Source organism: Neolamprologus brichardi, chromosome 7 (genome assembly GCF_056152115.1).
Source record: "Neolamprologus brichardi isolate AB-2024 chromosome 7, ASM5615211v1, whole genome shotgun sequence".
Lineage (NCBI taxonomy): Eukaryota > Metazoa > Chordata > Actinopteri > Cichliformes > Cichlidae > Neolamprologus > Neolamprologus brichardi.
This window is the reverse complement of record NC_142110.1, coordinates 37946241-37972876: the sequence shown is the minus strand read 5'-3', so window position 1 is coordinate 37972876 and position 26636 is coordinate 37946241. Positions and strand designations below refer to the sequence as shown.

Below are 26636 nucleotides of genomic sequence, written 5' to 3'. Positions count from 1 at the left end.
TCAAACAGCGATGAATCCCTTTTGTGTTCTGTTTGTTTTGTATCTGTCTAAGACTCTTCCTCACACATCTCTCTCCGACAAACACACTCATATGAAAATTTGCAAGCACACACACTGTCACACATGCTCGAGTGCACACAAAGAAGTGAAAACACCAAAAAGAAGCACTACCCACATCCTGTTTAGTGAGCTCCCTGCAAGCCATACTTCAACCACAGAAGCCGTATGGAGCCTCAAACTCCTGCACTTATCTCACCGCACTCTGCTTAACCTGGCAAACTGTCTGAAAACATTCCCTTGATACAGCTTCACCTCTACTGTGTTACGCTCCACAACAAACAGGGCTCAAACAGTTTGGCAGATACATGATGAATCTCTTTCAGCGGCAAAGTGGATTTGAGTTTTGAACCGGGGAATGAAAAGAAAAAAATAAACTTCCTTTTTTTTGCCTGTTTTGAAAATGAGTTTATGGAAGTTTGATTGAAATATTATGGAATCACATTTATCCAAGTATGTTTCAAAACAAATAATTAAGTTTTTCTGTATTAAAATGCATTTGCATATTTTTTTTTACCATAAATTGCAGTATAACAAAATAATACAACATATCTGAGAATGTGATTACAAAAGTTATGTTTTCTGTTAGTTGCATTTCCAAGGTTGACACCACATGTAAGCTCTCATGTACCTTTCAATTGAAGGTGCCTGAAAAAGTAAACGAAGATGGATGACTCGTTTCACAGACAGAGTTCTGTATTGGTGATGACACACAATGCTTTTTATTCCACATAACCAACGATGCAATCACATATTTCACAATATTTTTATTACATTAATAATAGAGCAATAAATAATTTGTGGTGTTATATGTTAGCTAGGAAGCAAAACTGCATCTTGATAGAGCTGGAATCTCCAGTAATAAAGCTGCTATTTTTGTGCTCTGCTTATGTTACAGCTCACAAATCATATACATACTTTTTTTTTCACTCCAAGAACCAATAAATAAATAAAAACAGTAAAATAAAGTGGAATAAGGCTAGAATGCTAATTTATAGCAGGTGAAAGAGTGTCTCTTTATGTAGGAAAACAGAGATCTAAGCTCAGCTGTGGCAACAACAAAATGCCATAGAGTTTCTGAGTGACATGGAGAGGCATTAACCTGCCTCATGAGAGGGAATTATTCACCAGCGTAGAGCCTTGCTATGGTGGCCACCTAACTTCCAAGCCCCAGCCCTGTCCCTTTGCACCACCCTCATCAGCATGCATTATTCTTTTTTTGGTGTCTGTTCACATTGGCTGACAAGCTCAGTTTGCTTGGCGTAGCCTGGAGGTACAACCACATCACACATACAGCGCTCCCGTTTCTCTCGCTGTCGCACGGGCTGTTAACAGTGGTTTCAGAGTCAGGGAATGTGAAAATATTCAGCGTGAAGTGGAGGGTGGTGGGGTTGGGGGTGGGTGGGATTTGACTAAAGAGAAAAAGGACTGGGGGAGGGGTTGGGGGACTTGAAAGTGTGACACCACACAGACTTGCCAGTGTTGGCTGATGCGTCTGGCCATCCTGAAAGGTTAACAGGCACCAACCTCCCCTCTGTCCAATGTGACATGACACTCTCTCCGCTGCCGTCGCCCGCTTTGATGTGACGTTCGCTCACAGTTCATGAACTCTGGGGGCCTTGAGTGGGATCTTTCACTTTGTGTTGTGTGGGACATCATAAAGAATGGCAGCACAAAGAGAGCCCAATTAACTATTTTCTGGATTTTTGCCGTTCTTTGATCCGTCGCATACAGACTCATGACGGAACTCGCTCACGTGCAAACAGTCGCCCATGCAACTGTAAACACATATCCATGCCGCACACTTGCACACAGTGTTATGGTCCCCCCCTGCCCCGCCCAGAAACGCATTGTCTCCCTTCAGAGCGGACATTAATAAGAAATGAGTCCTTTTGAAGCGTAGCTGTGGGTTGTCAAATCTCTAGCGACATCATCTCACCCAAGAATAGCCTCCTCCCATCTTTTAACATATACACATTCAGCCTTCCTTTGTGCATATGCAACACTGTAAGGAGAGTCTGTATCCAAAGGTGTCCTAACTTGTTACCAAAATGTATCCAGTTCCTGGAAACACACATGATCCCCACACTTCCTGTTTACTGCAATGCAAGATAGTAACACAATTTTTGTTCTCTCTGTCTGACGTTGCCTGCACCCACTCCTCATTTACTTTGAACATTGATTTGTGGTATGTTGGCTGGATGGAGAAATCAAAAACCAAATCACACCTGTAGTATTGTTCAACTGTGTTTGGGTGTGTGTGTGTGATCAATTTATTCCTTTAGTTCAGGGGTGTTGAACTCCAGGCCTCGAGGGCCAGTGTCCTGCAGGTTTTAGATATCACCCTGAGTCAACACACCTGAATTAAATGATTAGTTCATTACCAGGCCTCTGGGAAACTTCAAGCCATGTTGAGGAGGTGATTTAGCCATTTAAATCAGCTGTGTTGGATCAAGGACACATCTAAAACCTGCAGGACACCGGCCCTTGAGGCCTGGAGTTCGACACCTGTGCTTTAGTTAAAGGCAGAAGGGCAGAAAACAGTTATCAGTACATCAGGAAGAAAGGTGGGATCCCCCATGTCTCTGCTCATATTTACAGGTTTTTTTTTCCTTTTTTGATGTGATATGAATGCAGGGTTTCCTCCATCCCAACTTACTTTTGATGTACAGCGTGTGTTTGAAGCTTAGCCTGTCACTGCAATATCTCTGGTAATGTAAAGCACCCCATGCCCTCTCTGTCACCCTGAACAACCCCCTCCCGACTGTGCACACACTCTCGCCCATGGCGGATTTGCTTCCCAGTTGCTTCTTGCTTTGATGGTGTGATACAGTTGTTAAAGCCCGTCACTCTTTTTTTCTTTTTTCATGCCTTCACGATGTGATTAGGTGTTCAGTGTTTCCTGTCAGGTCACAAACCCAGTTGTTTCTTTGCTGTCAAATTACATGACTAGAACTAATGCATTATGTGATGACAACATGTCCAAATTAGTGTTATTTGTAAAAAAAAAAACTTGATTACTCTGAGTACAAATGCACATTAAACAAACTACATTATGTTCAGCCCTTATGATTTTCTGAATGCAATAAAATTATAAGAAGTCAGAAAACTCTGTTGGAATTGCTTCCAACATGTGTATACTGCCACTCACAGTATGTCACGCCCTGGAATCTATCTTATAGATGATAGCGAACTAGCTATCTCACCCTCAGTTCATACTTTCCGACATCCTCGTCTCTCTGCCTGACACCTGTTATACTCATATGAAAGATGTGCCTCCTTCTCAGTGCTGCTGCTTTAAGATTCGCTTTGTGCCGCCGGTAAAAGCTGCCTCAATACACAGTCTGAAAACCTGTAAATTGTCAGTGGGAACTCTGCACACAGACAAGATTATGTTTCTTTTTTTTCCAGTAAAAAATGTTTTACCACAACTTCACATGGAAAAGTATCCTAACACGCTGCACGTGAACATGCCCACCTGTAGGAGTCGATCGGTTATACAGGATAGACCACAACCGCACAGACCAACACACTCAGCAAAGAAAAATAAGCAAAAACAACAATGCCCATTTTGAAATTGCTATCAAGTCTTTGGCCACGAGAGAACTGTAACTTTTGTATTTGCACATATCACCAGTGGATCTTTATTGTTCATCCTTAGTTGATTAGTGTAGTTTATTTTATGTAACACATTTCTAAATGCTAAACGCGCTGTCCCATGTCCACATGTAACCCTGCCATTTATTTCCCTCCTCTGCTGGCCCTCTTTTATACACTCCATGTTGACTTGTACACGGCATTTTCACCAATCTGTTCACACAGGAACAATGTATTCATAACTAACTGACAGACAGTAAAAGAGCTTGTAAACTTTGTGGTTAGTGTCTGACTTATTTTACAAACATCGCTTAATATGGGGCCGTATGCACCCACGAGGCAGATACTGTATTGTCAGAGTCCTCTGACCCCATGGAAATTATTTTTGGATATTAGGGCATAACCAAAGTTTTCGTCTGCTTTTAGGCTTTTTTTCACGTGCTGTTTTTCTTTCTTTCTTTCTTTCTTCCTATTGCATGCAGCAGGATACATTTTCCAGTAAATGCTTTCTAGATTTGTTTGTGAACACGTTGAATATGTTGTTCGTACACCACAATAAAGTTATTTTGGGAGCTATTAATGGTTAAAGTGCTTTACACCGCTTTGTGTTTCATTCTGGTCTCTCTCTTTCCTGTTGATTATACTCTTGCCTCATTTGTCACAGCGTTTGAAAAGTATGTCATTTCCTGTGTGTTCGTGACCTGACTCTATTCCATTTATCAGCTTTTTGTGAGACTCTAATTGTCATTGCTCTTGGCACAATGTTGTAGCCTTTTTTGTGCTCACCAACAATTATTTCATGTTCAACCTGAATTTTCACTTGCAGTTCTCCATTCTGCAAAGCCATTAATGTGCGGTTATGATCAGGATCTCCATCATGACAAATGACATGATTCATGTGTAACTTCCCATAAAGCAGTTTCCCATTTATTAGTGACTCATTATGAAGTCTGTTTTTTTCATGGCATTACCAAAGCTAAAATATATTGCAGGTAGCTCACAGATTGAGGTTATAGTAAACTTTGATCTTATTGGCTTATCAAAGAGGTCATTGTAGATAGGAAGTGTTAAATATCACAGTTTTACAGTGATAAAAAGACAAGGAGAAAAGAGCACTTACAAAAATAACCACACTGTACTTTGGCAGTTTTTCTTTCAGTATTATTTTGACATGTGGTCGCAGCAGTGAATGGAATCTGCTCCGATAGTTTAGATTGCTCCCCGTTGCCTTGTGCTCCTCTTCATCTGTCAGCAGCATTAGGTGTTCCCCAGACAGGGTCTTAATAGTGGCAGAGCGCAGGGGACAGGGCCTGTAATGGAAGCTCTTTGTCCAGTTGTCACTTTCACTGCTCCCATGGAAAAATCCTGCTGGCCATTGCGATGAGCCCTCTAGGTAACAGCCACAGCTCTTCTGTCATTGCTTGACTAAAAGCATGTCTCACACTAAACTATCTTAACTTTGTTCTGGCTTCTTTTCCCTTGATCTCACTTGTTTTTCCAGCCAGTTGTTTTTTTTTTTTTTTTGACAAATGTACTTCATATATGGTATGATAAGTCATGAGAATATCAGCTTTTATGTCATTTGAAACATGTGAAAAGAAAAATATTACTTTTGACGTTGTCTCACCCGATATGTATACAAATGCTTTGTTGTTGCATTGCCAAGATACGGTTCAGTAAAGAAAGGAATCAAAGCTTTATGCCATTAAAATCCCTTCATGTCTCAGATGCCAGAGTTCCCAGCTTATCATCTCCCTGAAGTGGTTCTGAATACCTCCCACTTGACTTTGTGTTAGTTGAATATAAAGAGAGCCCTGGCTACATGCAGCTCTTCCTCTGGGTAAACATTGTTGAGTGTGATAAGAATTTTAGAGAGAAATTAATATTGCCACAGTTCAAGGAAAAGGCCAAAAAAAAAAAAAAGTGTATCGCGGCAACCAGTTTGAATATAAAGCTAGGGGGTTGCCATATGATTCATCATCTGCAAATACCACTTCTCTCAAGATGGGACGTGGAGTCGGACTAGCGAAGGCTGCCCATTTGTGCATGAATAATGAGACCAATAAGCTTCGAACCCTGAAGTTGCTTCAGCTCCAAGAATCTGTAGTATAGGTTAGCGTGAGTGCCGATGAAGGCATGCGCATATAGTTATAGAATTATTTTGATTGATCGTATTCATTGAAGTATCATAGATGGCAAAGAAATCTACTGTATATTATTAGGTCGCATAAACTATATTATTGTTACCATCACACCAAGTCTATATGGAGTAGCATGCTTTCTGGGATGTGGCTTTGTGCATAAGCTTTTTATCCTGGTTCATTTGTGGACAGTAATGTGGATATGTGCACACAAATGCATACCTTTCTTGATCACTTTGAAGGTAGTTGTACGCTCACTTTTTAAGATAACTTAAAATAAAAAAAATATTCAATATTCTCTGGGCACTATTTGACCATTCTTTGAAGACCCCTACTGGCTCTCAAAACTGCTCTTAAATGACTGTGCTGGACTTTGGATATACTAGCTGTACTTGAACTTTGGATGGGGGTTTTAGTGTTTAATGATACTTGATATAGAGCTTCTGTGTGTAATACTGGCATCTTCTGGTTATTGTAGTGTGGTTTGTTATTTTATGTATTTGTATTTTTTGGAGATTTTTTTTTACATATCTAGTTTTTTAAAGGGGTATTCCAGTCATGTAGCAATGCACTTCCACAAAGATTAAAGATGCAGGGACCTTTTATTCCACAAACACTGGATTCACCATTTAACATATACAAAAGCAATCATGAGCATCTTGCCTTTATCAAGTATTCACAATACAAACAAAACACTTGACTATGAAATCAATTCTGTTTTGCAGTAAGTTCAGATGTTTGCATAATGTGGGGGTTTTGCCCATGCCCCGCCTTCCCCCAGCTTTCTTATCTCCTCCAGCAGAGGGTAGTGGGCAGACCTCCATCCCACAGGCCAGCTGGATTACGCTTGTTGGTTTAATCCCATTCATTCTCTCAGTACTCTGTGTCAAACCGAAACCTACTGGACCATCATGTCCCTTAGTCTTGCTTACACATTTACACGCACACACATGCACACGGGCATACGTACACACACATGTACTCAGGTGTCTGTGTTTGATAAGGCCCGTGTGGACGTATTAGCCCCATCAGCCCAGCTCCATCACATCATGGGAAATCCCTTTTCCTCCAGTGATCTCCAGTCTGCCCTTATCACCACATCCTGCTCTAAAGCCCTAAACCCTTGTGTCACTACACGCTGCTTCTGTGTCAGGGATCATCTCTGATGTGCGTGTAGAGCGACTAAAACTGAAAATGCTGTTTACATGTCAAAATGACTTCAGCTTTACAAGATGATTTTAAAAAATGAAATGTTTACAGTAAAAGACCAACAGGAGATAGCTCTCTCTCTTTTTTCCCCCTCTTCACATGTCTGTGTGCATCATCACTAATCACAAAGAGTTTTATCTGGTTAACTTTATCATTAGAACTTTTTAATCTTCCTATTATTTGATTTAGCAGTATTTTTTTTTCTTTAAAGTTTTTAGTATGTTCTTAGGTTATTTTACACTTGCATGGAGCACAGTTCTCTTGCATTGTTTTTCCACTGCAGCTGAAAAAAGGAGGAAAGGTTGTGTAATAACCAACGGATTTGCTGAAGGCAGCAGCTGTTTGCTGTTGAGTTGTGAGCCAGACAGTGTTGTATGGCATCTTGACTGGAAATGCTCTGCAAACAGCCAGCAGACTAAACAGATTATAGATCTGACAAGCAGAAAAAAAATAAATAATAAAAATTGCAACATCAGGAGCTTCAGACAGTCACAGACATAATGCAAACTGTACATCCATTTTCTAGCAAATAGTGTAGATGTGTGTATATCATAGAGTATGGTGCAATAATAGTTGTAGTTTGGGTTATATGCTCTCTCCAAGACAAATAATTAAGTTTTGGGCTCAGCTTTCTTCAAGATGACCCCAAAACAGATTCTGCCTCCTCTTTAGGAGCCATTGTACTTTCAGCTATACCAAGTATAAAGCCAATAATCACTAACAAAATAAACTTGCAGCAATAGTTAAATTTGAACAGTGGATATAATTTAATTAAATACATGTCTCTCAAGCAGTATGATAATATCACTCATTTTAAATAGTAGAACATCTTAAATCGTAGTTGCTTAAATTGTGCCTGTGATTTAACACACTCTGTTGCATCTCAAGATATTTCCCACAGCTGTTTGTGAGACATTAAGACATTATTCTTAATGACACATTCTGTCACAGAGTGCCCCAAATGCACGTACCCCCTGATTAAAATGTCATTGACGACCTAGTGGGACAGTTCATAGCCTACAAACAGCTGATGAAAGTATTCGAAACATGACATAACACATGGGAAATTTCCATCGCAGCAGGGGGTTTAGTCACTCTAGCATGCAAATGTCAGACACATTTTTTTAGGAAGACAAAAAAAAAAGAAGCGGGCCAGCCAGAGCAGGCACATTATCCTCAGCTACACTCACATACACATTTTCTCATTTCCTGTTCAATTTTTGTGTTAACTGAGTCCTTTCAGCACTTAAAGGAGGGGTGGGAGTTTTCCTCAGCAGTATGCTAAGACCACGAGAAGAAGATTTTGTTTGTTGTGGTAGCTGTTGATAATAAATGCCAAGTTATTTCTGTCTCGAAGATGAGCTGCAGGCAAGGCAAAGGTTGAGCCACAACTGATAACCTACCATGTGTAAAATCTTCAAATGTGCCTCAGAGATGTTTTTTTTTAAATTATTTTTCTCACATTCAGTCACAGTTGCTTTTTACTTCATTTTGAGATCATCAGAAGCATCAGCTGAGTTTGACTCAAGTATTTCTCAGCGGGGGGAAGGTTGTTCTACATCACTCGCTCTCAATATGTGTTGTTTTGACAGCATGTCCCAAAGAGCTGTTTTAGTCAAACAAGTGTAAATGTAGGCGTCATCCATAATTTGTTGAGGGCAGACTTGTTGTTTTGTTGCCTTCATGCTCTGAGAGGTGATACACTGTTTTGTTTTTTTTTGTTTTTTTTGTTTTACTCACCTCTTTAATTGAACCCTTTGGGCAACAAGTGATCGAGGATTTATACAGTCACATATTTTACTTCATCATTCATCCACCAAAGCCTTAGATTAACCTTTCATTAAATTTTCATGCAACAAATCTTAAAAAAAATGGTTTGACATCTTTGGAGATTGATCACGCAACTCTTGGACAAGGATTTATGAAGGATTAATGTCACTGACATCCTCACATCCTTATGATACTCATAAAGTGACATTTTTTTTTAGAATGAATCTTTTTATGTAAAAAAACAACAACAATAAATCAGATAAAGATAATCTCTATAAATAGAGATGATTTTTTTCCCTGACTTTGTTAAGGCATTGTCTTTTATTTTCACCTACCCACCAGTGGCAGTGTGTACAGTCCTACTCTGAGAGGCTGCTGTGCTACAGTGGCCCTGAGATGTCAAACGAAATGCAACTTTAAAAAAAACCAGCAAACTGAAAAATACTGCAAAAGCAAGCATTACAACAGAAGTTGAATAAAATGCAAGAGAAGTAGAAAAAAAACAACAACAAAATCTCACAAAACACAACAGAAATGTTTCTGGGGTCCCAATAACCTGATGGGCCAGCTGGGAAAGTGACAGAAATCAAAAAAATGTGAATAACTGCAATGGGGCAGGCTTAAAACAGGACCATCAGGGTTGTGAGGGTTTTTTTTCTATTTCCATTGATTTTTATTCAGCTTCTTTTGTGTTTTGTATGCTTCTGCAGCGGTTTTCTATTTGCTAGTGATTTCTTAAGCTGCAGTACATTTGACCTCTCATGGCTACCATAGAGTGCCACTGACGTAGTTGCACCTACCGATCACATCTCAACTTCCATCTGTTAACATAGCAAGGTATTTTTGAGCCTGCTCTGCTGAGATGTTCAGTCGAATGCTTGTTGTTTGGCTCTTTCTGCAGAATCACTGGCAATGCTGTCTTCAAGTTCCTCTCGCCACCCACTCATTCCCAAAACCCCCATACCTTCTTGCTCAGCCTTAAGCTAAAACACTGCTGTGATACTCTAAAACACGTTCCCTCCTCATTTATTATGAATGGTCTGGCTTTGCAACAAGTAAGCTGCAAGAATATTAGTCTTGATTGAGTGCTTTCTGGTGAGTGCAGAGGCACCTTTTCTGCTATTGTTGTATGATCAGTGTTGCTATGCTTCTTGGAGCACGCAGGTTAAGTGCAGATTTATACAGCAGTAATGCAAAAGCATTTAGGTGGCCTTTCTGTTTTTCTTTTTTTTTAAAAAAAAAACTAAACCTTTTAAGTTGGTCTAAGGTGAAAAGAAATGCTGCACTCAGAGACCATCAATCCATAGTGTCTCCTGTAAATGTGGGTAAGGAGACAGAGTGGGCCATCTACTAATCAGAAAGTTGGCAATTGTATCCTTGGCTCCTTCAACTTGCATGCTTGTGGGCACAGTACTAAACCCCCAGTTGCCCCCAATAAAACAATGTGTGAATGTCAGGTTATAAGTGCTCAGGCACTGAAAAGCTTTGATGGATGTACGTGTGCATGGGTGGACGAGGCTTGTAGTAAGAAACCACTTTGCTTATAAGTACCAGTCCCTTTTTTATATGATTTGTTTTGGTGGTTTGGCCTCTGTGGTTTACTTACTTTATATAAACTCAGATAAAGACATTTTAGCATGTTAACACTTATGTCCACTTTATTGTAAATGTTTAACACAATTCTGGACTTGTTTTCAGGTTCCCTGAGTGTTGTTGTGATTATATGTTGTTCTGGTATTTTTAAAATTGAACTGAACAGAGCTGAATTTATTAAAAATAATTGTGCCCAAGTCCTCTGTTCTTTTAGCTGTGAAGCATATCAGCCGACAACAACAATAAATGAGTTTCTTCTGGGTCTTTTTTAAATTTTATTTTGTTTTTGTCATTTTCAGTTTCTGGATAAGTTTCCATTAAGCCCCTCTCTCTGCTCTTGTTCACTAATATTGCATTATTTACAAGCTGGTGCAGCATTGAGCTGTTTCTATTACTGTGTGTGAAAGAAAGGGGGGAGAAAAGGAGGAAAATGTGTACACATCTTGAGTGTGTGTGTGCTGATACACACATGTACAGCATACACAAAACAGGCATAGTCACGCATAAACGAGCAGGCCCATGTCTGGTGATATAGCGTGAAATGGGACAGGTCATGGACATGGCTGCAGCACATCGGCAGGTGTTGACCAGGCCAAAACGATCTATTGAGTATAATTTGCACATGTTAGCCACTGTTGCCCTTTTCCCTTCAAGCGCAGGTTCAGATCGAATCGATGTTCAAGGTCCTTAAACCTAAATAAGCTCTAAAATTGATTTGTTGGTACATTTTTACATCAATAGTTCATTGGTGGTGGTAGGATATGCATTTCAAAATAGACAAAAAAACCTTCAGAATTACCTGTGTTATATTAAGTTCAGTCAGTGGGATAGGTAGGAACGATGTGCATTTCATGTGTGGGCTAACTACCCTGAAAAAAGCTTAGAGCCATTTTGTCTGGCATCCATAGTGCTTGGGGTCCTTAGGGTCAGCAGCAGCACTCTTTCAGACCCGCAGGCCAAGCCAGAGGCTTTTCTTGCACAGACATACCCAGTAAAATCCCCTGTAAATAAGCAGCTGGAAGGTCCACATTGAGGGGATTTAGTGCAGTGTGGCAAGTGCCAATCTGTCTGCAATCAGGATTTACACAGGCCTAGCTCCCGATGGCATTCAGTAATTTCTAGCGCGATGCTTGAGACTGATCACAGTGAGTCATGATGTCCCTTGAATAGAAAGACAATGCTGGTCAAATACAGCCCATGATTCGTGGGTCTGGAGAATGGTGAAAGTAGAAGTAAGCATTTAATATAAACAGAGCCAACATTTTATATTTTGTACAAGCGTGCCCTCAAAACTACCTCAGTTACTATTGTTTTTAATAGTTTTACAAAATATACAATGAATATAAATCTTTGTGATCCTGGTTCATGTTGACTTGATTGTTTAATTTCATAATTTCTGCAGATTTATCAGCTGCACATTCACACCCCCAGTATCTTGTTCTACCACCTCCCAAAGCTATTCTATCGGCTGTAGATCTGGAGTTTGGGCAGAATGCTGAAGTACACTCATTGTCATTTTTATGTAAGATTTTTAAGATGACTCTTGCTTTGTGAAATTATCTGATGTCAAGCTGGACGTAACCATGAAAAGATTGTAAATCATGTCCATACACATGGTTAGCAAGCATACATAGAAAGGCTGTGGCATTTAAACTATGATTGATTGGTATTAACAGGTCCAAAGACTGCCAAGAAAACATTTCACCCACCATTGGTCAGCCTTTGACCACTGCAGCCTCAAATTTGTATTCTTGGCTGACAGGAGTGGAACACGACATGGTCTCCAACTCTTATCAACCATCTGTTTCAATGTTGGACATTATGTGCATTCTGGGATGCTTATCTACTTAGCAGAGTTGCACAGAGTGGTTAACTGAGGTACTCTATCAGCACCATCCAGTCTCACAATTATCTTACCTCTTATTGACAAGGTACTTTCGCCCAGAGAACGATTGGTTATGTTTGTTGTTGCTTTTCACATCATTAACTGTTTATAGAGTTTACTCTTTATGTGTGAAAAATGCTGAGAGATAAGCATTTTCAGGAATGCGCGATGAACCAGGCAATCTTGCACCAACAAACATTCCACTGTCAGATCACATTTTCCATCATTCTAATGTTTGGTATGGAAATTAATTGAAGCTTCCAACTTGTATTGACTTGATTTATATGTGTTGCGCCGCTTTAACATGCTTGGCTGAATGGTAATTGCGCGAAAAAGCATGTGTACAGGCATTCTTAATGCTCTTGATATACAGAAATATCCTTGATGTGTTTCTGAATTCTTGTTTCATTTAAATATTTAGATAACTTGTATTGCTTTCTTCTGCATAAGAGTATGGATTGTAGCAGACTATTGCCATCAGTGCACTTCTGTTAGCTGAGAATAAGTGTTTACTTTCTAGCCTGCTTAATTAGGCTGTTACCCAATATTGTTGGGCTCAGCTTGATTTATAACTGGTTTAATGCCCTTTCCTCCTCCATAGTATTTCTATTTATATAGTTTGTTTCAGTTGTAGTTTTGGATGTTTGACTTGAAGTTAACTTATTTCTTCTTTATCGCCTTTTTTATTGTCCTGTGTACACAGAGCCCCTATGCAATAAAAAAGTAATCAACTCTTTTGGGCCTTTAAGTTATGTGTGTGTACTGCACACTGGTGTTTATCGCTCATATATGGGATACGTGACGGAAGCTTTTCAGGAGAATTTTCTGTGAATTGTGTAGAAAATGTAAAAGAGAACAAAAAGGCAAAGGCGGAGGTGGGGAGAGGATAGGAGGCAGAGGATAAGAGGAGGTTTGTAAAATGCTGAAACTCCCAGAGGCAGTGGGACAGTCGAATGGAGACACACACACACACACACACACACACACACACACACACACAGACTCTGCTTTCCCTACTTTGTGTGTCTATTATTGATGGGCACACAGGGTTCCCACTCAGCCATCTGTTCTCAGCTCTCCCACTCTGTGCCCCTTTTGGTTTTTGCCTACAACTTAGGCAGACTGGCATGAGCATAGCAATGCTGTCCAATCAAAGTGTGAATCCTTCATAAATATATCACACTATTAGGGAGTTAGCTGTTTGAGCAGGAGCCCAGTGAGAGAAAAGAGAAAAATAAAAGTAATGTCCTGAATTTTTAATTAATTCTTCCTCTTTGCTGGATAGCTTCCAATACTTGCACTGATTTGCAGCAGAAGATATAATCAGAACTTTCACAGACATATAATCATGTCATAACTTCATCAGATCTAAATATAATTGGCAAAGGGGTGTGTGTGTGTTTGTGACGGACTGTCTTCTTGTGTTCAGATCTTAATCAGATCACAGCCACACCCTCCGACTGTTAATAGCATATGGCTGCAGTTTTGATTTGATCAGTGCGGTAACTGATGACCATGCAAATTTAGTCGAGCCCCGGTTGCCAGGGGGAACCCGTGTTGTGCAGGTCTTTTGATTGGCTGCAGGGTGGTCGCATGCAGTGTCGCTTGGCGCCCAGCTGGGACACAGGCCACATGTGGCGAGTCTGGAGACATGTAAGGTCGGTGTGTTTGCAAACACTTGGCTTCGCCCCGTCAGTCCACAGATGCAACCATTATCCCCTCTCCCCCATCCTTCCCTGCTCTCTCCTCCACACATACACACACATGCACCTTTCTATGCAGTAAACGGGCTATAAACGTTACATTTCAGTCATGCGCAGAAAACCGTGAGCACAAGTTGAGACTGTGAGACTTAACGTGCATCCTCAATTGCATTCATCTTGTCTGACAATAAGGGTCACCCATGGGTTAGGGAATGCCAGGGGCTTGTTGGGGGTGCTGATTAAAGGCGAGATCATGGTTTCGGGGCTTTAAAAACCTGCAATATTACTCCATCATGTGACTTGTATTTTCCATATTCCTAGAGGGGCAAAAGAGGCTTTTTTCTCTAGCGAGCAGTAGAGTTAGGATCCCCCAGGGAGTACAAGATGAGAGGGGAATTAATAATGTGCGCGGACTCAAAGGCTTTGACTGAACTAAAGGATCAGAAGCGGCTGAAGAGAGTGTATTAGAGGTAGAATGGAAAACAGAAACATGGGCAAAGAGAAGAAAGTAAGAGAGACTGACAAGCAACCTTTGAGCAAAGGCTGGAAGCAGTAACCTTATAAAAGAGATAAAACAAGTCTGTTTCATAAAAAAAATGAAGGAGAAGAAGAAAAAGAAAGGGTTTTTAAAAAGACCAGCTATTAAAGGGATGCTCCCCTGAAGTTATCCTTTCAGTATCCTTTGTATTCCTTTTATAGTCCTACAGCTTTGTGATGTGTTGACATCAATAGTGAAACAATAACTGTACGTTAAATAGATTAATAAGAAGCATAATACTCATTATAAGCAGTACATGAGAACAGTTTTTCATTCCTTCAGCTGCCCTGAAAACAGATTGCAAATTAGCATTTCTTACCAAAGCTAGCGTGAGTCACGAGCTGCCATGGCTCCGAGTACTGAGAACATATTTTTCGCATTATGATGTGTGAAGCCAACATGAACTAAGAAAAGAGAACAAACTTCCTCATGTTGAGGAAACTTGAGATTTAATATTAATAGACTTTACCCTGTGATGTGTGAAAGTCACGCTAGCATGCTCAGTGCTGGCACACAATCTCCTCAGGCCACACGGGGTCTGGCCCTGCTGTGACCTCTCTGGCTCGAAGCCAGTGGCTCTGCTATCCTTTGAACCTGGGCAAACCTGGCTCGAGGCACCTGTGTTTAGCCAGATCTGAGTGCAGCTGATCATGGCAGGCAGCATGAAATATTAATTGCTATTAAATGCCAAGCGCGTACACCCGTTCATCCTCTTGTTTCATTCGCATTTTACATTTTTGTCTTTGCTCTGTCTTTAAATTTTGTCATCTGTCTCTCACCCTTCAACAAAGAATATGTAGGCTCATAAGACCAAAAAAACTCTCAATAATGATGATGGGGCAGTTTGCCAGATGCGTTCCCTTCCTGCAGCTTTGCCAAGTGGGCAAAATGCCACCAAGCAGCACAATGGGTTTATCCTCAGTGATTTCTTAAATACCCTAAACACAGACACCTGAAACAAAGACACATAGTAATCTTTTCTATCTACTCCCTTGCTTCTTTCCACATCTTTATCTGTCTCTTTTTCCTTTTTTGCCTCCATCTCTATTTACAGTAAACAAATAGGTGTCAAGTTAAAACAAAAATATTATCCCTTAGTCTCTTCATAAAGGGGACCTTCACACTATAGAAGCCATACTGTTATCTTTGTAGTCTCTGAAAACTCAGTCCATAGTTGTTCTCAGTAATCGCTTTTATCCTGTAAACAAACTAATGCTGTCCCGAATGCCATTTTTAGGCTTTTCGGTGATAATCAGCCATAATAATTGAAGCTTTGCCCTTTGCATCCTGCAGTCACAACAACTCGTTTCTGATTATGCAACCTTGGCAAAATCACCAAAACACCGTATAGATGAGTAAAAAGACAATGGCCAGATCTCTAACAAGCTGAATATCCATGTGGAAATTTCAGCAAAGAAGCAAGACATCTCCACCATCATGATTAAAATACTAAATTAGGGATCTTTTAAAACAATGCTTCTGCCTGTCAGTAGACTGATGGAGACATTCACCAGCAACTTGAATTGAAGCTGGTCAGGCAGCATGTGGTGGCCTAACACTGCAGTATCTTTCCTTTAATTTCCTTTAATTGCAAATCTATATGTAAAGAAGGTATATAATGTTAGACTGACCCTGTGTTGAAACTATTAAGCACGACCAAAACACTCCATTACGCAGGTCTTTAGCAGCTCAGAGAAATAACCTCTTATTATCTGGTTGAATAAAAGGATTCCCCCTCTAGAGTGGTTTGATGTAAATGAATGTGACATATATGCACTTTGTGTAACTGATTATGTTAAAGACAAGAACACCTTGAATAGAGAGAGTGGACAACAGCACTTCAACACAAGCACTCCACAGCTCGAAATTGATGGTCTTTGCTTCATAACAGCCATTAACATGTGCTCAAGTTGAATGTTAAATACTAAAGGCGTTGAGGTGCCACATTGTGTGTTTAGAGAAGAGGGAATCTGATGAGATGCTGTCGATGGCACACCTGCCAAGGAACAATTTTGTCCTCCCTGTCGAGGAGACATCTGGCATTGCCACGGTGTTACAACCCGAAATACACCCAGGAGTGGGTAATGAGGCATAGGAGACAGGGGGTTGTGTTTTTTTGTGTGTGAGTGTGTCTGTGTGCGTGCGTGTGTTTTGGGGCGGTGGTCCTCATCTTCCTGAACTAGCCTCTGTAGGGCCTGCAAGCGCACCATCTGCAGTCCTTAGCTGTAAGCCCACTTGCGTGTGACTCATAAGCAGCAAGAAATCAACTTAAATGCATGCACAGACACATTTGAGCGTTTAAAACTAAAAAGCTAATAAGTATGGAGGCTTTACAAAAAAGCTGCCAGCCACCTAGCCGAGGCTCTGCACCACATGTCTTTGTATGTTACTATTAACATGGTGGCCTGCATTATGTTTACACACAGTCCTGTGTGGAGCTGCATACGCATGAGAGGGGTTGCTAAGAAACGCTCAAGTAATGTTCGATAATCACCCTCAAAGAACAGAGGAGCTGCAAGGAGTGTGTTTTGTTTAACTGCAGCATATACGATGTAAATGCGAGTGGCTCTTCCCCTCTGGTGTCTTTTACTTTTCTTTTTCTGTTGTTGCCTTTGATTTTTTTTTTTTCTTTCTGGAGCCTGTCTGTTAAAATCCATCGAAATGGACACAGACGATCAATCGCTTACATCATAAATCATAAGTCTTTCAATTCTGATTTATTATTAGAATAATTACGTGGTGCATAACAAGAAACAAAAATGGAACACAGTATAATGAAGCCGTCTGGAGCTGCTTTAGTGTTAGACGACTGCTTTCGACAGTATTATGCAGAGATGCAATGAAGGTGTCTTAATGGTGAATTCTTAGTAGCATATCAGAATGTATTGCAAGAAAAGGAGATAGCTGTAAATGTATGTGATGCTTGTGTTTTACAGAAAGTGGTGGATACAGCCTTGAACATTGGGGGTAAAGGTGTAGCGGTATGAAAACAAAGCATTTCACAGCCAGCTGGTAAAGTTTAAATTCAATAAATAAGTAAAGTTTTATCTGTAAAGCACATTTCAAAGTGCTTCACAACAAAATGCCATAACACAAAAACAAAAGTTGAAATATGGTGCACTGTGCTAACGTTTCCTCTGACACCACTGAAGTGGTAAATGGACTGGTTCTTATATAGTGCGTTTCTACTCTACTCTATACTCTATACTCAAAGCGCTTTATACAACATGCCTCAATCACCCAACACTTACCATTTTCTATCTAGCATTCCTACACTTTCACAGTCTGATGAGAACATCACAGAGAAACTTGGGGTTCAATATTTTGTCTAAAGATACTTCAGTATGTAGACTGGAGAAGCCAGGGATCAAAACCCCAACCTTCCAGTTAGCAGATGACCTGCACTACCCCTGAGTTACAGTCATTCTACAAATGCTCAAGAGAGGATGCTTATGTAAAATAGGGAGCGAGGAGCCTGTAGGCCACACGTTCCCATATCTCAGATATGTTGTGCTTAAGGACACTCCATAAGTCAGTGTTTAGTAATATGGTTTACTACTTAGTGAAACGTATTACTAAGTAGGCTTGTTGTAACAGAGTTGTTACATGCAGCACAGAGACTTATGGCTGATTTTCATGGAATCAAATGTTAAGGGACACGAAACTGGTTACTGGGAAGTCAACAAACTGGTTGTGTTCTGGTATTCAGTGTGATCACAGCCTTTTAAGATGACATCATGAGTCAGTTACTGTAATCTGTGGTTACCGTAACTGTAACTGAATGTTTAGTTCATTAGAGGTCTTCAAACATAAAAGTAAAGATGAAAGAAATTTGTAGTTTAATTGTTCTAAGTTTCATGTCTTTGTTTATTTCAGGTAATCTCCGCTCTGTCGAGGATCTCCCACCACAGCATTGCACAAATCAAAGGCATCAGGTATGAGTCTCATTTCTCTCTCATTTGTCTTTTAGACAGCTGAAGCACTTCCAAATATCAGAGTCAAAGAAGCCATTTGGAACGATTCCACATTTTCTTACCAGCCTATTTTAAAATAGATGTAGCTATTAACGTCTGCTGCTCATTTGAAATTCAATTTACATTTTAGGCAATTAGCAGCAGCATTCAACCTCCACATTATCATGCAGGACAGAAATGACTGACAATACATTCCCATCTGTCACTCAGACAGCGCTGTGTCGTTCGCAGTCAGAATACTTCATTCCATGCAAGAGTAGTCATTTTTAGTCTCAAGTAATGGCGAAGTTGAGAAAGTTCTCCCCATTTATTGGAATGGGCTCCTAAGTTCGTCATTTGCTTGATCTGCTTGGAGCTCGGTGGCTCACCGGCAACACATAAAAAGACATTTTATCTGTCTGAGTAATGAGTTGATGGAGCACAGCCATTAGGAGCTGTGCCAGGAAATGAAGGGAGGGGAAGGAAACAGGGAGCGAGAGAGTGACAGAGAGAAAGCAGGTCCCCTGACATTAATAAAGGCAACATAACCCGCTGACTGCTGGCTAATTCACTGCTTGTACATGCTGACCATTTTGCTGTGAGGTGTCAAAATCAATGCTCATTTGACCTCATTGTAAATCACAGGACTTTTTATTCTCAACTTATTTTACTTTTAGTAACTTTTCAGTTTTTTGGGTTTCACTATTTTTGGAGTGTTTGCCCTTTAACTGATTGATCAGCCACCACAATGCTAAAGTCACAGTTCTAGATAGTTTTGGAGGTTGTACCTCTTTTCTCTGCTATAACTGGGACTATCGTAGATTCTGTAGCTACGTTTTTAAAGACAAATTAACTTCTGCACTATGTCTATGTGGATAAATACAGAGGGAACCTGAACAGGATGAAAAAAACTATTACAAGAGAATAAAATTAAGAATCGATGCATACTCTGAATTATATCACTTCAGACGTCTTACTGTAGTCGTAGTGCAAAAGCAGACAGAAAAGAAAAGCTTGAAAGGTAAGCAGTAGGTATTTGCCTTTAGTAACCCAGAGCTGTTTGGTCTAAAAGTAAGTACTGACCTCTTAGTCTATTCCCCAAAAACAAATGAGAACTTCATCACAATGACTAAAAGATGACTTTATTAAGTAGGGTCACATTTCACTGTTGGCCAGAACAAAAGAATATTGATACTAAAGAGTACACTCATCTAAATCCTAAGGGAATGTGTCAGAAGAGGAATGACATAATACAAAGTGTTGTCTTGATAAGTGGCTGGAAATTAAAAGTACTGCTAAGATGCTTGTTAAAATTTTGTTGTTAACGTGATCTAGTCTCAGAACAGAAAATGACATTTTTAAACTTTTGCAAAGATAACAAAGAGTTAATTGTTTTTAATATTATTATTTTATTATTACATTTCAGTTAAATAAATTATCACTCGAGTAGAAGTCTTTTTGTTTCTCTCAAGCTTTTTAGAAATATTTCTTAGTCTCGACTCTAAGTCAGCGCTTTGTTTTTGTTATTAGCATTGTGTCATATATTTAGTTTAAGCAAGTATGTATATATGAATATATTTCTTATCCATGGTAAATTTGTAGAATATAATGACTTGAAAAGTAATTATTGAAAATGACAGTCACAAGAACATTTCAAGCTTCAGCAATGAGGAGTGCAAGCAAAAGCAAGTCACATACTTGTGATGTGCTTTTACCTTTTTATTTTTACAGGTTTTGAAGCTGTATCGATAAGTGTGGGTAGGATTTATCGTGGCACACTGTTTTCACTCCCTCAGAGCTAACACTTCAGACCACCTCTAAAACCGAATAGTTAACATTAAAAAAAGAAAAGAAAATCCCAGAATGCAGAAAATTAATACTAAATGCTAGCCGTAGATGTGGTGACTTAAATTTACATTTCACAGGTGAGTTCGAGGTGAATATTAAAATGAACTATCAGAGTAGCAAACCATTGATTTTTTCCCCCTTAAGTACAGCACAAACAGGGGTTTCATCAGTTTTGTCATTTAAAAAAATGTAATAGGTGACTCAATATTAAGAAAAGACATTAAGAAAAAAAAAATCATGACAAAGTTCCTTTCATTATTTGACTGGGTTTTGACTTGATATATTTGGACTGAATTAGTTGTGCTACACACAAACAAAAGCAGTGCATGAAAGGTTGTTTTAGAAATTGGATTGAGAAGAATATTGTGGAATGGAGGGTTTTTTTTTTTAGAGAGCAATTTCAAAGCTCTTTTCCAGCTTAGGCTCCTCAGATTGGAGGGCTCGATGTCCAGATGGTAACTCCACAATCTTAAATGTGCATGCACAGACAGCACATTGTGGCAATGCATTGAACTGTAGACCGATTGGAAAGTTCCTCATTGTGTTAATCGTTTGATAACATTGCCACAGGCATGACTTTGATTTTTGTTGAAGCACATTGATCTTGTCTGTTCGCTGTAATCAGAGCTCAGTAGTTCATGTCTTTGTTTCTGTGTCAGCATTCCAGCCAGAGTCGGGCATTAAGGCTTTATTTCTCCATGCAGACACGTAATTGCACAGAGATGCACTCTGGATAAAATCACTCAGCATTTCACACATTTCCTGGAACCAGCTGATTTTCCTTTGGTGTAATCTCTGTCTATAGTCACCCCTCATTTCTTTAAATTTTGGAAATAGGTGCAGTGATTTATTGAACATTTAAACATTTATGGAATTTACTGACTTTGTATCATTCTAACAAGCCTGAAAATCTAAATTTGGTATGACCACCTTTATTCTTCAGCATATCCTGAACTCTGTTAGGGAACCGTTCTTGTATATCCTCTTCAGGAATAGTTCTCCATGCAACTTGAAGGACATTAAGTGCTTTTATGTGTTTTAATGGGACTTTTCCACATTCATTATTCCATTGATTTTGACAGTATCCCCAACACCACTGACTGAAATGCAGCCCCAAACCATGACAGAGCCTCCATCTGTAGACACTCACTGTTGTATCTCTGTGTACCTCCTCCATACAGACAGATCAACTGAAGGGCTAGATGTATCTCTCAGGTCCTGTGTCAGGTCTTTACTGGACATTTTCCTATTTTTAAGAATATGGCGTTCACATACTGTTCGTCTGTTGTAGATACTTTTTAGGTCTGCCACTTCTTCTTTTGTCCTTCACTCGTTCACTTTATTCAGACACACTGCACACCGCACTGAGATTTGCCAAATTTTGACTAATAGCTCTTTAAGAACCTTGATGAAAAAAGCATTGTGGTTATCTGTGGCATTTTTCATAGATTCAAATGATGAAACAGGAACAAATTCTACACATAACAGGCAATTTAGCAAAGAACAAAATCTAAAATGTGATGATGCATTATTTTAACCCTCTCCTAAAACATATTTTTAGCACTAAAACCTTAACTGGTCCCCTTTTATTTTCTATTTTATTCTGCTTGCCTTCATGATTGACGTTGTCTTCTTCAGTAACAAAACTACAAATCCTCTTTTTTTTAAGCCTCATGTTCTCATCTTTTTGTGTGTCATACGTGTTGACCTTGGCTTCCTTACGGCTTATCTGCAGTATAAGCCTGCATCATCCTCTGCCCTGTTGTCACCCCCAGCCCCCTCCAGACAGCCACCCTACCGCCCACACACACTATCCTCAGCTAACTCTACTGTAACCTTCAACCCGCTTGTGCTTGTGTCCTAATTCATCACTGATCCCTGCTGTTTGAGTGTACAGTATCTCCTGGCCTCTGAGGGATCAGGTCATAGAGTGTAGGACACCTCAGATCACCACATAGACTGATCTGATCAGGAAGCTGACATAAAATAATGATCCTCCAGTGTGATATTGTCACAAGCATGTATTTACATTTGTGAATGTTTACTTTTTACATATTATAGTGGCTTCATGGTGGTTTGCACATTTGCCTAACAAGCCAAGAAGCCCTGGTTTGATACATTTTTTAAATATTTATTTATCTTGGTTAATCATAGCAGAAGTTTGAAAACTGAAAGTTTTATGGCTTCCCTCCAGGCAGTCACAAATATTTCATCAGATTTACCCAAAGTCTTTCTTCAGATCACCAAAACCCAAGTTTGACTTGAGTTAATTAATCAGTGTAATAAACAAAAATAAAAATCAGACTCTGTAATCATCGTTTGAAATATGCTACATGCTCATGGATAAGCATTCATAGCTCAAAGGATAAGAAGGAGCTTCCTTAAAAGAAGACTTACAGAAAAATATAGAAAAATTGCGAGATATGCTAAATGAAGAAGCAACTGAGACCAAAACTAGACCATAACATTTTTAATCCTTTGTTTTGGGTCAAAATCTGCAAAATGAGGCATTCTTTTTGAAGTTTCCATGATACAAAAGGTTGGAAAAAAACTGCTGTGAAAATTTGTCCAACATTCTCCCTCTTTATATGCAGATGTAGATCCTTTAGCCAGTCAGCTATAGGGACAAATGACAGAGAGAAGAGACAGAGCAGGTTAACAAAGATAATAGGAGGTGTGTGTAACAATGGCGAAACAGCATAGTTGCTTTCTAAATAGGGAATTGGTGATGACATCTCCATCTCTGCTTCCTGAGAACTGCATTAGAATATCGATGTATATTCTATGATAATTAAAAATCTGAAGAATATGGCTAGCTAGCTTAGTTTAGCATAAACACAGAACAAAGGGAAGCAGGAAGTTCTTGCATCTGTCTAAAAGTAACAAAATCTGCCTGTTGACATATGTATTAGTTTATGAACTTATCTATTGTTATTTAAGTTATAAGGAATAATAAAGCACACTTTGTCTGTCTTTCTGTGCTTATTTTGTGCCCCTTTACACCACTGAACATCACGCTTATTAGTACACAGTCATCATGTTGCATGTCTATTTCTGTTTTTCTTATATACCATTTGACTGTACTGCATGTGCTAATTTCTCTGTAAGCGCTGTGAATCCAACTCACATGTGCAGAAAAAAAAGAAAAAAACCCTCCTATTCACATGCTGATTGCACACACTGCCCCTCCCCAGGAAATGAAACTGTAGCAGTGGGTTTACAGGGAGAATGGGGAGATTTATAGACAAGCATGGTACAATAAGTAGCAAAGTGCGGAAGCTTGCTGGAGCTCCAGCGATTTATCGACCCCTGCAGAAATGAAGCCGTGTCCTGGGACATGAAACTGCTTCCATTGCTGACCATTTGAGCTACTTTCACACACAACACCTACACTGTTGTTCTGCTGTTTGACAATAATGGATCAATGGGACTGGCTCATTGCGGATTTGTACAGGACACCTGCACTAACAGTTCCCATTACACCAGAAGAGTGTGGAATAAATTAGACATGATCACAAAGACATTGGGGTTCATTACAGTAATGTAATTCAGTGAGAAAGGAAGAAGAGCTGCAATGTGTAAGATGAGAACTCTGTGATTTATGAAAAATGTTTAGTAAGAAAAACAAAAAACCAAAGCAAAACAATGCTTTATTTGTGCTTAAAGAGATTTTTTACCTCTTGTGGTTTGACCATGAGATGTTTCAAATCAAATAACAAAAGCGACTATAATATTTACACAAGTTGAATCATCCAATTCCTCATTCACCTGCTATGAATTAAAGTAAAAAAACATTCAAATACATAAAAAGAAATACCTCAATGGTTAAAAGTAGGCAAAAACACATAAAGACACCAAATTCATTGGTTATACATAGCTACAATTACAAAAATACTGAATCTCTTTTAGTCTCTTTTCAAAGTATTTTTAAATGAGAAAAATATAAATATAAAAAAAACATAGTATACAGTGCTTAACAAATTTATTAGAGCACCTCTTATTCAAATTAAAAAAACAACAACACACACAAGACAGATATTTTAGAACTCTGGGAAAAATGTATTTCAAACCAAAACTTGCAGCAGTTACTGAACTGAATTCGTGTTTTTATACCCAAATTTGAGTCAGAAATGAAAAGTCAAAAATGAATCAAGCATAACATAAAAGCATTAAGACTAATTTTTCTGTTCAGGGATGCAAAACTGTAAAAAAAACAAACAAACAAACATAACTGCTTTAACAGTAACTTCATGGGTAACAACAATAATTATATTTTAGCATTATAGATACATTTGTGTTAAAGAGGTTGCGGATACTGGTGGGTTAACCATTAAAGAAACATATATGTTTTTTGTAATTACTTAAACTGTAAATTTAGTGCAGCTGTGACATAAACGTTACGTTGGGCGATGGTCTAATAAATTTGTAAATTTATATATATATATATATATATATATATATAAATTCTACATTTGATACATCTTTTCATCATATATATGTATGCTTAATAATGAATTTCTTCCAGGAGAAACATTGCATGCAGGGACTCCAGGTCTTACTGCTGTAAGGTTTCTTCTTCTATTTTCTTTTTGGATAACAACAAAAAAATGAAGTGAAATGAAAAACATCTGGACAGCTGTGATGAAGCTCATGACTCAGTGTGGATGGCCACTAACTAATGATTAGACTACTGCAGATATGTGATGCATTCACAGGCAAAACTAAAATTAAAAATATATCTGCAAGCAAAAAACAAATCTTTAACATTTTCTAAACACAAATAATTCACCAGCTCTCATTAATGTGGTGTCCATTGCATTTTTACAATTTTGCAGTAAAACAGTGAAACGAGGTGAATGATGCAAGAGTCAGTGACATGAAATTGTAATCATTTTCCAAAGGTAATGTGCTCCTCGATTAACCATTTTCTATGAAGTCTGGAGACCAGTTGGTGCTGAATTTTGGGGCGGGGGGAATAAAAGCCTTGCATTCTTCCCCTCTGTTTAACATGTAGCAGTTTTCTTCACCAGGGATGCGCTCCGAGGCTTCGCTTTATTTGCAATGAGATTAGTTTGAACAGCTTGAGAAGGCGAGACAAAGACTGAAAGCAGGTGTCGCACTCCTAAAGCGTGAAAGTTGGAAACCGTGCACATAATCGAGCCGCCCCCCCCCCCCGCCCTTCTAGCACTGAATAGCCAAGAGACAGCTCATCAGAGGTGTACTGATGAAATTATGAACATAGTTCAATTGTACCTCGTTGCACCATTAAGAGAAATGAAAACAGCAGCACCGGACAGAGCTTGGCTCCGCAAAACAACACAGAGGTGATAGATACGAGTGCATATCTCCACAAACTACTATGTAATTAAATTTTGCCCTGCGGGACTCCATTAATAACTTATAATATAATGCACATTTCATTGGAGGGGGCCTTCAGATGTGGGTGTGTTATTGCACTCCGGAGAAAGCGCCCTGTGTGCTTCATAACAGTTAGCGAGAAGGTAACATAAATCAGATGAGGCAGTTTTTTGTGTTAGTAGTACTTGTAATTGTCTTTTGAAAATATGCGTTTTAATAAAGTTACAGCACTTAAGCATGGAACAGTTAGCAGAATAAATAAACCAAAGCGGCTCATGCAGTACTGTGCGTGTGTGTTAGTTGACCTTTGACTGTTTAGCTGAGCATTCATTACCCTGATGGCTGACATGTTCTAATTACACAAAGGCTAATTACTGGTGTCACACATACACACAGCTTTACAGAGACGCAGTCCACTTCAGTTGGCTTTTTAGGAGGGCATGGAACTGAGTCTCACTCTTCTGATCATATCATAGGATTAAACACAGTCAAAGGATTTCAAAGCTGTGCGCTAATGGAGAGGAGAGTGCTTTTATGAGAGCTTTGAAGGTCTTGTCTTGTATCATCACTGAAGAGTCCACATCAGCTTCCAGCTCACTTCTCAGTCTTCACAGTGACATTTTTTTCATTTGCTGTCCCTTTTGTGCTCTACTCTAATTCCTAAATTCTCCCGCATAAAAACAACCACCACTTTATTTGTTCATTTACGACGAGCTGAGAAATACTTGACCCCAGATTTGGGAAATGATGCAGCAGTTAAAGAATTAAAAATTAAGTTAACTGAACTGAAAATGACTTAATAAATGTCAGTAGAGTTAACTGCTTTAATTCTACTCTGTGTTTTAAAAAAAAGGCAAACAGAGAAGTGAGGCTTATTGCCTCATAATTGTACAACAACACCTCATCACCACATGAACAGCTTTAATGTTGAAAGAGGAATAACATGCGATTCATCTGAAACTAAAATGTGATGCCTTACAAGTG

General features: G+C 39.2%; 1 protein-coding gene across 11 annotated transcripts in view; it reads left to right on the top strand.

Moving 5' to 3' along the window:
• vav2 (vav guanine nucleotide exchange factor 2) overlaps positions 1-26636 on the top strand; it is a 209423-nt gene that overhangs the window by 118404 nt on the left and 64383 nt on the right. For all 11 annotated transcript variants that reach the window (XM_035909850.2, XM_035909849.2, XM_035909846.2 and 8 more), the window contains exon 3: positions 18370-18428. In XM_035909850.2, the coding sequence (XP_035765743.1) occupies positions 18370-18428 (59 nt within the window). The remainder of the gene's footprint in view (positions 1-18369; positions 18429-26636) is intronic.